General features: G+C 36.6%; 2 protein-coding genes and 1 pseudogene across 3 annotated transcripts; all 3 read right to left on the reverse strand.

Annotated features, from left to right (window-relative positions):
- Window positions 1–1,066: 1,066 nt before the first annotated feature.
- LOC143576224 (uncharacterized) lies at window positions 1,067–2,101 on the reverse strand. Its single transcript, XM_077060366.1, has one exon. It carries the CDS (start codon window positions 2,099–2,101, stop codon window positions 1,067–1,069), a length of 1,035 nt encoding a protein of 344 aa, XP_076916481.1.
- A 3,327-nt stretch (window positions 2,102–5,428) lies between these two features.
- LOC143576225 (F-box protein At4g19940-like) lies at window positions 5,429–6,570 on the reverse strand. The gene is made up of 2 exons (XM_077060367.1): window positions 6,222–6,570; window positions 5,429–6,105 (listed from the first exon to the last, which is right to left on the reverse strand). Exons 1-2 carry the CDS (start codon window positions 6,568–6,570, stop codon window positions 5,429–5,431), a joined length of 1,026 nt encoding a protein of 341 aa, XP_076916482.1.
- Window positions 6,571–7,558: 988 nt separating this feature from the next.
- LOC143576227 (nuclear pore complex protein NUP88-like) lies at window positions 7,559–11,939 on the reverse strand (annotated as a pseudogene). The gene is made up of 9 exons (XR_013142908.1): window positions 11,537–11,939; window positions 10,378–10,529; window positions 10,168–10,290; window positions 9,948–10,092; window positions 9,801–9,862; window positions 9,502–9,718; window positions 8,526–9,435; window positions 8,170–8,419; window positions 7,559–8,087 (listed from the first exon to the last, which is right to left on the reverse strand). The product of XR_013142908.1 is annotated as a nuclear pore complex protein NUP88-like (transcript).
- Window positions 11,940–15,300: the final 3,361 nt, after the last annotated feature.

The following is a 15,300-nucleotide window of genomic DNA, read 5'->3' on the forward strand; positions in this document are numbered from 1 at the left end:
CGCCGAAGCATCCATCCATCAACACTGCCACCACTCAGATCAGTGGTGGCAGGTCATCACCCTTAAACACTGGAGGTTAACCCACCGGAAAACCGTTAACCGGAGCTCGTTTTTCCGGTGAACTGGGCTGACCTTATCTGTTCATATTCCTTCCGTTGTTAATAGATAGAGTTTCGCAGATCTAACAAACAAAGAAACTCAAAATATAATATAATCGTCGGAGGAAACTGTACCGGATGATAATAATAATAATATTATTACTTCCTCCTCGGTGTTTACGAGCTCGATTGACGGTTTATTAGAGACGAGGAGTGACATGAATTTGGTGAAAGATGAGCCGGTCGATTCGGAATTGGTGCGGAATACGTCGTCACCAGATACGTTTGATCCAGCAGGTGATGGGTGGTGATGGCGGTGGTGGCATGTGGTGGCTGGTTGGTGATGGTGGTAGTTCTGAAGATGATGAATGTCATATTGAGGAAGATGAATGTTATATTGAAGAAGTTGCAGGTATAGGTGAAAAGACAAAAATGCCCTCACATGCGTCTCACGTGAGGGCATTTAACTGAGTTTTTCTAACCCAGTTAGCGTAAAGGACATAACGTGTAGAAAAAAAAAGTTTAAAGTACACCGCCTGCAATGAAACTTAGAAAAGGACACGAACCGGTTTTTGGCTTTTTTTAAAGGACAAAATTTGTAATTCTGTCATTATATTAATAATAAGTTTAGTATTATTATTTAAGTTTATCTTATATTTAGTTTCCTTATTATAATCAAATTATGTTTCTATTGTTTATCTTTTTATATTTTTAATTTTTATTTTATATATTGTAATCTCATATAAAAAAACAAAATAAGAAAGAATTATTAAAGAATTTTTTATTTAGATTAGACAAAAGAATTTTAAAATATATGAACATATATCATGAAGCCTAAACCTGTCTTGTTACAAACATCACTCTTTCCAAATTTCTTATCAAAGTTGGTTGTGAAAATACGAACAAGGTAATCCATTATACTAACAAACAAGAACAAGACTTTAAAATTTTAGAATTAGTTCATATCTTCAATCACTTGTGGGGAGCAAAAGCAAGCTGCTACTTTGGTACACTCGGATCCATCCTCCACAAGCATCATCCCCGCGATCAACTTCTCGTAAATCACCACTTTTGAGGGTGTAAACCAACAACCGATCCCCTGAATCGTAGCTCCTCAATAATATGTCCCCGTCGTTGTTCCAACAACCCAAAATTTCCAAATTATCATATTCGTCATACAACGGAGGCGGCAGAATAGGACGGGTATCAAAGCAACAGTGCAACACCCATTCTTCGTGTTGCTTCAATACCCATATCTTGATACCAAAGGGGCCGTAATACGAAAATCCAAGTTGCCCGTTTAAAACAACCAACTCATTGTAGTCAGCCCAACGGCCTCCTTCTTCTGGCTTGGGAGGGTCGGTTAAACCGAATTCCTCTATCTTCACATCAAACCAGACTAACATTCTTCTGTCAGTGACAGAAATAGAGAATGTATCGAACGGATACGACAACCAGTACAAACGTCCATGAGCAAATACACCTCGACCCTTTATCGGATAAGCAGGTTTTTGGGCTACCTCTCGCCAAGAGCTCGATCCTGAAGAACGTACCATGGTGCATGGCACATGAGCCTCTGGGTCTACGTTAGCGAAAAACACCGTCTTTAAAGTGTTGGTGGAATCGTCAAGATTACCAATCCCTGATGCCCAGTAGTATGAACCGCACGATCCAGTTAATCCAATCGTCTTGGTTGGGATGGGTGGCAAATCACAACATTCTTTCTTAAGAGGATTGATAAGTGCAAACCGATACATGCCTTCGGTGGTGGGGTGGTCATTACACACCAGGATTAGCCCATTGCATGAACCAAGTAGCATATACCCGAAGGAGTGACCTTTATAACACAACTCCAAAACCGGCTTCTTTCGCAGACCGGTAGTACCATGCAAAAAACTGATCTTGGTGTTACCACGTGGACAATGTTCAAGCAATATTGGTGTGGGTTCTTCTTTGACATGAATGTGGTACGAAGGTAAGGATCGTTGATGTACTTTAGCCATGATTTGCATACACACCGAAAACGAGCCAATGATTTTACGGGCAGTCTTGACAATATTCCGAATATTATATCCTCATGAAACGGATTCGCCATGCAAAGGTAATACAAGGTTAAAGCCTATGTATTGATTAGAATGTTGATAGTGGGTTTACTAATAATTTGTGCGTTTCATGAATGATGACCGGTGATGATATATATATAGTTGAATGAATCAATTAGGCCCAATAACTTATCATTATAATATAATCAAGGCCCGGTATGTATTTATTAATATGTTTATTCGTAATTTAATTTGGATCACTAACGGAAGCACCGGAGATCAATCTCAAGCAGTGGCGTAGCCACCCTTTGAGTTTGAGTAGGGGTGTCAGCCGATCCCTGTGAATTTTTATTTTTTTTTACAAGTATATATGTGTTAAAATCTCGACCGACCCCTGTATAGTTTTGACTCCGACCCTGTTTGATTTCGAGAACGCACAACTACCCTGTTGGAATTTCAAGAACAAATTTGAGACCGGCATTAATAATTTTTTTTACATATTTACAACTTTAATTATATAAATGTATATAAAATAACACCAACTAAATTTGTGTTTAATATGAAACAAGTTTAAGCTCAAATGCTCAATTAATATATGCTTACTTTTTAAGCGCAAGTTTCAGACTCCCAACTTAATCTACATGTAAGCTAACTAAAAAGAAGAAGTATGATGGCGAAAGTAATAGGTCAGGTAAATTTAATGGATTAAGTGTTTTGTTTATTCGTTAAATAAAAAAAAATTGTTTCGGCTATACATTATTTTGCTCACGCTCACATACTTCATTTGCATTGGTGTATTGTTTATTCGTTAATTGAAGTTAGCTCTCGTACCATTACTACTCATTGCAACCGTATGCGTTGAATTTGCTTTTCGACGATGGAGTACGTAAAGTCCGATTAGCGTAATCATATGGGTAGTGAGAGTTTAAATGATGGTTTTATTTATTTCATTAAGAAAAAACCTGCTTATAAATGCCAAACTATGATGTTTTGCTTAGATTTCAGAAAATGAAAGCCGTATAGAACAAAGCTAGATATATTGTTCAATAATTATGCATTTATAATGAAGTTTCTCATACTTTTTTTGTTATATAATTCTTTATTTTGATTATCATTTTTTCTATAGACACAATTCGACCCGACCCGATGATCGAACCGGACCAAAAAAAATTTACATAGCGATGGTTAACTGTGTACGGATACAAAAAATTTCTGACCCGTGTGAGAAAATTTTCTTGGATCCGCCACTGATCTCAAGAAGAACCCATCATAAATGAGAAAACCTTGATCTAATCTGAAACCTCATATTCTTTATTACGGGGGGATTTGAACACAATACCTTCCCTTTTATAAAGTAAACTTTTTTGATGCATCAACTTAACAACTTGAGGTAAGAATCATTAGCATTATAGAGTATAGTATTACTTAAGACTTGCCAACTTAAGTTAGGGGTGTTCATGAAAGCTAAAAAGTTGATCCAAAATCGAAAAAACAATACTAAAATAAGAAAACTGACGGTTTGGTTTATGTTTTTATAAAAACTGAACTTACCGCTCGGCTTTGATTTTGCATGTTATAAAACCGAACTGAATGTATATATTTTAATTTTATATATTAAGTAATGTATAAAAATTTGATAGATGTAACTGAAATATTTAGCCCATAAGTATAATAATCAATTAGTTATTACCGAAACGAATTTATAGATTTTTATTTTTCATTTTAAGTAACTAATAAAAATTTAATTGATATATAACTCAAGTATTTTAATCAAAATTTATAGTATTCGATCAGTTATTGTTTAACAAAATAATTTAGGCCTAGGTTCAATGTTTTTTAGCCAATATTTTATGAAAAATTGGCTTCATATAATTTAAACTATGCCCAATTGGCAAATATAAGTTCCGACTATTGAAATGGCAAAAAAATAATCCCAGTGAATGCAAAGTTAACGAAAACTTAACCAGACGTAAGTCATTAGTGACGTGGCCGCTTACTTGTCATTAATCAGTCGACGGGGACGATGAGTTGTCATTAACCAGTTGACGTGGTCGCTGACTCGTTTATTTTACCCGTTTATCTTAAAAAAACATTGTAATGATTAAACCTAAATACTAAGTATATGATTAAAAACCTTCTAAGCCACTTTAATCATGTAAGGCCCCGTTACCGGTAGCCCTACTTTGGTGTTGGATTTACTCATAAACACAGTTCATAATATCAGAGTTAATAAAAACATTCGCGGAATATTAAAACATTCAAACCATCATCTTACAAAACCATACTTTGTTGTCTTAACGGGCATTCAAATTATTTAAAACATAAAACATTGTCTTTTAATCATCATAACATAACACTTCATGGAGATGCCAGAGTCTTCAATTCCATGCCATGTGGTTCCCCTCAAGCAAGTTGCCTCATTCTACTCACCTGCGTGCATACTAAAAGTCAGCTACGCTGAGGAGCTATAGTTAATCATACGACATACAATCTGTTCACATACTTGCACACGTGCCCGAAGGGGTGTACATCATTCATACTTACTTTTCATACGTAACTATCCATCCTATTTAAAGAGCCTTCCGCTCTATAACCTCACAGATATTATAAAGGTCTGGTCCCTAACATCACAGATATTATAAAGTCTGGTCCCCAACATCACAGATATTATTAGGGTCTGGTCCCTACCATCACAGATATTATTAGGGTCTGGTCCCTACCATCACAGATATTATTAGGGTCAAGTCCCGTTGTTTCATGCAACTGTACCGTACCTGTTCTTACATACTTTCCTTGACAATACGTGCAATCTCCGAAGAGCGTTCACGTGCCATCATCATAACATACATGCATTATGCATACATCTTATATTCATACATACATCATATCTTACATCATACTTATCAATCATGTCTTTTTCTACCACCTGACGGTACATGCAATATCCGAAGATCGTTCACGCACCGTCAAGCAATCATCATACATAAATCATACAAGGCATACACTTACCACTTAAGGTAAGTGTATTAACTATCACATCGAGTATGCACACAGCCCCGAAAACATAAAAATGAAGTGGGGCTAGAAACTCACTTCAAGACGGTTGCGTTCACCGTTTATGGTTATCCCCTTCTTTAGCTGTGCACGACTAACTGTATAATAATTATACGTATCAGTAACTATCACTACACATATCGTCTTTCTAGTTTAATTATTACCCTCAACCAAACAAGGTAATCCATTATACTAACAAACAAGAACAAGATTTTGAAATATTATAAGTTCATATCATATCATCAATAAAGCATTTGTGGGGAGCAAAAACAAGCTGCTGCTTTGGTACATTTGGATCGATCCTCTACATGAATCGCCGCAATAAACTTCTCTCAAATCACCAGTTTTGAGGGTGTAAACCAACAACCGTTCCATTAGATTGTGGCTCCTCAATAATATGTCATCATCGTTGTTCCAACAACCCAAAAGTTTCAAATCATGTGTGTTATATGGTGGCGGCTGAATAGGACTGATATTAAAGGAACAGTGCAACACCCATTCTTCGTGTTGCTTCAATATCCAGATCTTGATACCATAGGGGCCGTAATACGAAAATCCAAGTTGACCGTTTAAATAAACTAACTCATTATAGTCAAACCAACTGTCTCCTTCTTCTGGCTTGGGAGGGTGGTCGGTTAAACCGAATTCCTCTGTCTTCACATCAAACCAGACTAATATTCTTCTGTCAGTGACAGAAATAGAGAATGTATCGAACGCATACGCCAACCAATGCAAACGTCCATGAGCAAATACACCTCCACCCTTTATCGGATAAGCAGGTTTTTGGGCTACCTCTCGCCAAAAGCTCGATCCCGAAGAATGAACCATGGTGCATGGCACATAAGCCTCTGGGTCTAAGTTAGCGAAAAACACTGTCTTTAAAGTGTTGGTGGAATCGTCAAAACCAATCCCTGATGCCCAGTAGTATGAACAATACGAGTCAATTTATCCAATCATCTTGGTCGGGATGGGTGGCAATCACAACGTTCTTTCTTAAGAGGATTGATAAGTGCAAACCGATACATGCCTTCAGAGATGTGGAGTTCATGTCTAGTACACACCATGATTAGCCCATTGCATGCACCAAGTCGCAAATACCCGAACAAGTGACGCTTAAAATCCAACTCCAAAACCGGCTTCTTTCGCAGACTAGTAGCACCATGCAAAAAACTGATCTTGATGTAATCCGGAGCACCACAAGGAACAAGTTGAAACAATATTGGTGTGGGTTCTTCTTTGACATGAATGGTATGAAGGTAAGGATCGTTTATGTACTTTAGCCATGATTTGCATACACACCGAAAACGAGCCGATGATTTTACGGGCAATCTTGACAATATTACAAATATTATATCTTCATGAAACGGATTCGCCATGCAAAGGTAATAGAAGGATAAAGCGTATGTGTTGGTTAGAATGTTGATAGTGGGTTTCCTAATTTGTGCGTATGATGATATATATATATAGGTGAATGAATCAATTAGGGTTTGTCAGTGACATACTTATTATATCTTAGCCCAATAACTTATCTATATAATATCAAGGCCTGTATTCATTTATTGCTATAATATATTTATATAATTGGCTATACTATTAGAGTAGAGTATTATTTAATTTTTAATGACTAATTTGGATCACTAACGGATCACAGGTCAAGGGCCACTAGCCCACCCGCTCATCAAATATTTTCCGAGTACCGGAGATCACCCTTGGGCCTCGGGAGGAAACCCATCATATGTGATAAAACCACGTTGGCTGGCCAACATGAAACTCCATATTCTTTGTCACGGGTAGGTGTGACTTGAACACAATACCAGGTGTGACTTGAACATAATACATTCCTCGTTTTATTAAAGTTTTTTGATGCATCAACTCAACCATTTAAGCTAAGAATCATAAGCATTATAGAGTAGCATTACTTAAGACTTGTCATCTTAAATTAGGTGCGTACCAACCTAATCAGTGAATGAAAGCTAAAAAAACTATCCAAAACCAAAAAAAAAAAAAAGGTTTTATGTTTTTTATAAAAACCGAACTTACTGCTCGGTTTTGGTTTTGCATGTAATAAATACCGAATAACCGAAGCGAATCTATAAATTTTAATTTATATATTAAGTAATGTATAAAAATTCAATAGGTACGTAACACAAATATTTAGCCCATAAGTATAATAATCAATTAGTTATTATTACCAAATCGAATGTATAGATTTTTATTTTTTATTTTAGCTAATAAATATTTAATAGACGTGTAACTCAAATATATTTAACAATATATTTAGACCAGGGTTCATTGTTTTATTAGTCAACTTTATCGGTAGAAAATTTTCAACCTACAATAGCAAAAATTGGGAAAACTAAACCGAACGCTTTTCAAAAAACTAAAAACCGAAGTTTCAGTTTTTGGTCGGTTTTAGACCAGACCGAACGGGCACTTAAAGTAGGGCATATAATTTCACTATTTCTTGAAGAGCGTACACTAGGCAACTTTGGAGGTTTAAAGGTGAACTCAAAATCAAAAATGCCAACACAAAAGTTATTCAGCATTTAACAATCATTCAAAGCTAGTAATAACATAATTCTTGATTTCGAACGAAGTTGTAGCATGTTACCTTTCCTCAACTTGTGCTTTCGCGGTTTCTCAAAGCTGAATCCACAAGTTTGACTTTTTTGGTGTTTTCACTGTTGACCAAAGAAAGCTTTGCGATTGCGGATTTGAGGTGGGAGATCTCATCATCTTCAGCATTCCCCTTCCTCCTCCCTGCAAGTGCAATCTGCCTTCTTTGATTTGGTCTTTTGGTTTGCGGAGAAAAAGAAGAATATCTTTTTTATTCGACCGTTTATAGCTTCTATAGTCGTGTGCAGCGCGTCTAATTCCAATCCTCTAAATCTGTCTGCATAAAACAAACAAAACCATCTTCAAAATGGGTTGACTTGGTCAAACAAGAAGAAAGATGATATTTGAAAACAACTTACCAAGCTCCATCTTGAACTCCCGCTCTGCTTTCGACAATGGTTTCTTGTGGATTCCTGGTAGGTTTCTCAGGTTTATCAACCATTCTTCCAACACGCCATGAGTCTCAATTGCACGATCTAATCGGTTTTCCAACTTTTCTTGTTTCTCTTCAACTTTCGCCAGCTTTTGTTGCGCCTCACGTAGCCGAGCATGTTGTTCGTCAATGATTTTCTTTAGTTGCGGTCCATGGTGTTTGAGCTCAAAATAAACCTAAGAAACCACATAAAGCATCAAGAATTTCAAACTCCAAAAACAGTTTTAAAAAATAGTTAATATTTACCAATTTGTAAGTAAAAGGTCAAAACTGTCAGCTTACCTTATGTGCATACTCAACATAGTTCTCATGAAAAAGCTTGAAGTACTGATGAAGAGTTGACCTCCCTTCAATAGAGTCAGCAGCAACAGGGTTCGGTGAGGTAGGTGGCACAATAACCACTTTCGGGCCGGCAAGTAATTCTTTACTTATAATAGTAGCATCTCCGGTACCAACATTTTCTTCCAAACTTTCATATTTCTTTTCTTTATCAACACGAGCAGGAAGCAAAAGATTCCAACTTTCCATCCCAACGACAATGCATTCAAAACCAGACGTGAGTCCCACAATCCAACAACATCCAAACGAATCCGCCAACGCCACAAAACCATATAGAGACGACACCGAGGATTCCACCTGGCACGTATTGAGAACCGACTGCACAGTAGGGGGTCTCATGTCATCATCTATCCCGTTCTTCTGATTAGTGAAAGGAAGAAAATGCAACACTATTGAATCCACGCCTCCATCATGAACACAGTATATTCTCTCGGGAATGAGTGGATCAATAAACAATGAAATTATGGAGCCAGTCTCGGTTTTCCCGGGAAGGGCTAAATCGATAGTGGCCAATTTCAACAACGGGGGTGAATCCCAAACAGATGTTTTTATCAGACGATTGTTCAAACGACATAACTGATAGCTCATTGGATTGTGTTTCACAAATCATGGCAAAACCGACTATTCGGTTCTGAGAATCAACAGATATACGTGGATGATTACCCACCATCCAAACAGGTTGTATTTCATCAGCTAATGCATCTATTTGTAACTGCCCGCCGCTCCAAACCGTAACAAGGATTGAATCTTTGCTTACTGCCTTGTAAAGGAAACTGACAGCTCGACCCTCACACTCAGTAACTTTGAATTCAGTATCTTCTTCATTTCCATGGTACACTTTATGCAAAGGTCCCTAAGTTTTATAAAAACTGTGTGACGTTTCTTTTAAATAATACTAAAAGTAGTTAAAGAGGGATACCTGCAATGAAACTGATGCATCAAATAGAGCATAAGGGTAAGATTTTAATGCAGGTTGATTCCCGCCTTCTGCTGCTTGTTTAGACAATTCAGGAAATGTGGCTTCTGGCCAAGAAATTGCCAGGGTGGCATTACTAGAGGCTTTTGAGCTACCAGAATTCAGTCCAAATATCTGAGCATCACTATAAATCTCCAATACGGACTCCCATTTGTACACACTGTAACGACATACATAAATAAATTAAATCAAACCATCTTGTTTAGAAAGGAACATATATAATTTCAAGTTTGCACCTTTACCTCCCAAAAGGGACAACAGGACATAGAATGTAAACTGCACCATCACTAAATAAAACAAAAACCTGCAGAATCAAACATTATGAGTAGTTGAGCAATAGATATAGCAAAAGCATGTTAAAATGTAAAAACAATCAAAAGCCAACATACGCTAAATCGATCCCACAAATGATCACCACCAAAAGAAAAGTCAACAGGGCATATTGATGAGGCATTCCTTGATCTACCACGTGAAACAGGCTGTAAGTAATATTCTTGCTCTGGTTGCTCAATAGCTGAGGACAAATCATAAAGCCTACAAAATGCGAGATACAGTCATAAACAACAACTAAATAAAACAACCAATGAGACATGAAAATTCATTGCAGACCTGAAAACTGAATCAGAAGATAGAATTCCAAGATGAGTATCACTATAAGGGTGCCATGAAACTTTCAAAGTTCGTATAGCATTGTTCGTGTTGAGGTACAGATCTGAGCCAACAGATATCGTCCTGCAGATCAGTAGAATGAAAGTGTTTTCAAGTGCAGCAATATAACAAAAGCAATTTAGATTGCAAGGTTAATATTTATTTAATTACCTGCATATAACAGCACTATCTTTTGATGAAGAACGCCCATACAGGTACATAACACATAATCCATTTGATCCTTCTAAGAGCAACGCTGATCCGTGTCTGTTAATTGTAATTTTATCTACCATGAAATTAAGCTCCACGTCAGGTCGCAATACCTAGTGTGTACAAAACACATTCTCGGTTACAGGGCTCTAAACAAAACAAACCAAACCAAACCAAACCAAAAAAAGCCTTGTCCGCGTCCATCCATTAAGCTTTTATCAGACAAGCAACTGTTCACAAACACCTAACCTAACAAAATTTATTGTTCGTATTCGTTCATATATAAAGCCGTTCGCGAACGGTTCACGAGTTTGTGTTGGTGTTTTTATTAACATTCATATTTATAGGTTTAATTCACATATAAAGTAATCACATAATACTCATTTATACTCTTGTTTAATTGTTAATACTTTTGCTTAAATCTATATGATGATATTAGAAGTCATTTAAAATATTCGAAAGTTTTAATGAACAAGCATAAACGGATGTAAATGAACACATTATCAAATGTTCACAAACATAATTATACGAGCATGGCCTCTGTGTTCATTCATTTAATTAACCGAACGACATTCATTGTTCATGTTTATTAAACAAAAGAACATAAACGAACTTCCCGCCGACCAGTTCGCTAAAGTCTAGGGGTGTGCACAATTCAGTCCAGTTATTCAGTTAATCTATATATTAGCCCAGTGAAACCGAAGTTATCGATTAATATATATATTACCAATTGATTTTCGGCTACATGGATCGATTTATTCCGTTAGTTTGTCGATTTTCGGTTCAGTGAACTCCAGTTAATAACCAAAACCAAACTTGAGCCGAAAATTTTGCTTAAAGTTACATGAAACGAAGGTATAAAACTATAAATACATGAAGCGGAGATATAAATACGTGAAATGGGGATATAAAAGCTAGAAATATATGAAAATACGAATTGTTCTGTTCGGTTAATTTTTATTAACCAAGGGTACAATAAAAACCGATAACCGATTTATGTTAAATCAGTTTTGGGTTAATTTCGGTTTCGTTTATTGGTCACTCGTAGGCTCAAACATAGTTCAATGGGCAACTACAGCAAAACCCTAACTATTAACATTTTAACCATAAAACATCAAACCTTTGAAGGCGAAGCGGCGAGAATAGAAGTCGAATCCGGTACGCCGAACCGTAGCGAAAGCCGATGCAGAGACTGCGTGTTTACATTCCAGTAGTATAAGCGAGAGGCTCCGTCCCACGCCATAAGATTCCGCTTCCTCTGAATAATATTATTATTATTATTTGAAGAATTGGAGGTGGAGAAAACGGGGTGGTTTTGAAGAGGAAGCCATTCCACTTCACCTGTTGACGGAGTAGACGGTGATTGTGACGGTGACGGTGATGGTGATGGTGATGGTGTTGGTGTTAGGGTTAGGACTTGGGTGGTGTTGGTGGTGGTAGGTTCTGGTATGTCGAAATTGAATCTCATTGTTTCTAAAACGACGTCGTATTATAGGTTACTCCAGTGGAAGACCAGCTCGCCGGACGGTGAGTGAGTTTGGTTGCTTAAAATGTGAGCAGCGAGGGACGAACGAGAACGACGCCGTAAGGTTTTGAATTGTGGGATAACCCTTGAACGTTTTAAGTTCCTTCGTTGTTTTTTTTAACGAACACCTAAGTAACATCGGGTATTTTGCATGCGGCCTCTACTGGTTAAAAGTAGCCCGAGCCGGCCACGAGTCCGTACAGACGGAGCCCCTAGCGGTCCACCTTAAACGTTTTAAGTTCCCATTGCTAAAAGTTCCTTCATGTTAACCCCCTTAATTATTTTCTTTTATTTTTTTAACGGCTAATTTGGATGTCACTTGACAACCCGATCATCTCCGTTTCTCAAGCACCGGAGACCACCTAACGGAAGTTTTTGTATAACTAGGTGGTTTAGATAGTTGTTAAGTGATCGTAAATGGTTGTTTGAAAAGTTAACACAAATAGGTAGTTTGTTACTTGAATAAGCGGCTTCAACTGATTTTCATAACACAAACATGAGGTGGCACGTTAAGTCACTTGAGATTCTTAGCCTGCTCGTTGAATAACCAAGGTCGTCCTTAGTATCCTCACGTGTCAAGCAAACTCTAGGAAAATGACAAAGTATGTGAACTTGCTTGCAAACTGCAAAAAGTAAGTCTGCTTATTGTCCAACATAATAACATCATCATAATAACATTACCCCCGGTTTTTCTGGGAAAAAAAACGAAAACCAAGAAAGTTTGGGTCAAGTTAAACAATTTTCTTCCCAGTCTACATACTATGGCTAGAACACAGTACAAGGAATTACCAGCATCTCGTAGAAACATAACATAAAAAAGGCTTTTATAAACATATCAGTGTGCCCTTCACGCGAGGGGCAATTTTGTTCATTCTTTTTTCCCTTTTTCCCCATATAAAACCCAGCCCCTCACGTGAGGGGGGGCTTGCGAATTAAGACTGGGGTTTATTTGGGGAGAAAAACGACAAAACTGGTCATCAAGTAAGGGCCACGTTAATCGGTTAACGATTAGACTTAACGAGGTTAATAAATTCGGGTTTAATTGCAAGTGAAATGAAACTACAATGACGAAAATTGCAAACTTGAAACTATTTGACAAACCACAAGGACGAAAACCGCAGTTCACTGAAATAAGTATTATAATAAAGAAAGAGTGAAAATACATGTTTACCCCTAACTTAATGATTAAATTTAACGGGATTAGTGATTTGGATGTAATTGGCAAGAATTGGGAAACGTGGATGCAAACCACAAGGACGTAAACGACATTTTACTTTAAGATAATAAGTGGGTCACAAGTCTCACCAAGCCCAAATAACTTTTAAATCAAGTTATAATATCTCATTTATTTTTGAAACCCTTTTATCATCAAAACCCCTAAATATATTATTAATTTATTTACAATAAATAAAATTAAAATTTAGAATATATATATATATATAAATATTATAAACGAATAATGTAAAACCCCCAAAATAAAGGAGATAAAAACTAGTTTACCCGTGTGGATCACGCTTTGCCGTTGAAATGATGACCTGGCGGGCGGTGCCGGCAGCAAGCACCGCCCCAGGCATGTCGGGGTCGTCCAGCGGCAATTTCGTCGGTGAATTCTTCACAATAAAAATGCCGCTCAAATATGAGAGATGAGAAAGAGAGAAATATAGAGAGAGAAACAAGTGTGGCGGTCATTTGTTGAATGTTTTGAGTTTTGCTGGAGTTTTCAGATTTGTATCATGTGGTGTGACTGTGAAGAAGACGATGTGTTGATTTTTTTTTCTTTTTGAATTTTAAAGAGAGGGCCCCACTTGAATAGTTATGTTTGTCTATCTTCTTTTGATCTTTTCTTTTATTTTATTTTTCAAATTATTGTTTATATTTATTAGTATAAATCAATGCTTTAACATGATTAACCGGTAATATTTGATGTGGTATTAGTTTATGTTAAATTTTAATTTAATTTTAGTTATATAAATATTATTATATTTAAAAAGAGAATGAAGTGGTAAATTGGTGACCATTTCCTTGATATTGTAGAAAGAAGTGAAGTTGAGTAATGTATGATGTGGCGTTAATATGGCAGTTTGAAGTAAGAAGCATAAAGACATCCATACCATATAGCCTAAACAAATGAGACGAGAAGACATGATGAGTAATCGATAGTTTGACACATACGCTCCTCTACTCTCATAGTCCATAGATGCTAGAAGGCGCCATGGGCCTTGAGCCCATATCCATAAACCAGCCCAGCTTCAGTAGTGAATTACTAGTAATCAAACACATCCTTAAGCCCAATTATATCACTAATCAGCTAAACAACTAGCAGGCCCAAATTCTTTATCCCCAATAAAACATGATACAAAAGAAACAAAAACAAGTTAACCAACAACTAGAGCAGCACATATACAACATGAGTTTGATATTTAATTCAAAACATACAACATAGAGCTTATGGAGTTTTGTTAATTTCTTTATTGGATCCATCTTCATATGCCCATGAAGCTAGAATGTCCATTTATTTTGTTTGGGATCCATCTTCAAATGCATATAATCCACATCCATTTTTTAACCATGAACATTCGTTACCATAAAACTCACATGACCCGTCGATACCCTACTAAAGTTGCAACTTTTGCTGCACATGTGTTTTTAAGAGGATAAGTAATGTATGTTGTTACGGTACGAAACCAGTTGAAGTGTAAGCAAAATCAAAACTTGAGACACTTGCTAAACGCAACGGGATCAGATGTTTATCACTACACCGCTCTTAAAGGCTAATCGACGTGCACATCTTTTTAAAACGATATGCATGTTCCCCGCTACTAATAATCTGATTAGAGACCACTCAAGATTACCTAAAAAAAAGTTGCACAAGTTGGTTATGCCACTCTGGTTCCTAATCATGTTCCAAACACATCCACTTAATGCTGATGTGGTTTTGTTTGTTTTATTATAAGAGCCTAATTATGGTAGTTGGTAAGTATCTCTCACTAGAAGATCTTTATCTCATCCAACCATCCATCAACTGTTTCATAAAAAAAATGTTTTAGAGACAACTTTATGTTGTAATCCAGATAGACTTGCTTCATAAAGTTTTTATCTTTACATAATAGGACCATTATTCCCTTTATGAAAGCCAGTATATGTGCAAGTTTTTGGATCAACTTTGTAATCGTTTTTATATTCTTGCGTGGATGTGTCGTGTGGTTTCTTGTTTATATAAACAGCAAAGCAAATCCGATGCTTTTGAGGATTATATTGGTGTTGTTTAAGTCATTGACTCATTGTGATGTAAATCTGAGTTGTTTTTTTTAATATATCCATCAAGTTAGATGTTTCCTTGTCATATGCGGATATACTAA

This window comes from Bidens hawaiensis, unplaced genomic scaffold (assembly GCF_021521415.1).
Source record: "Bidens hawaiensis isolate Kalapana, Puna unplaced genomic scaffold, B.hawaiensis_p1.1 tig00028030_1, whole genome shotgun sequence".
NCBI classification, from domain to species: Eukaryota; Viridiplantae; Streptophyta; class Magnoliopsida; order Asterales; family Asteraceae; genus Bidens; species Bidens hawaiensis.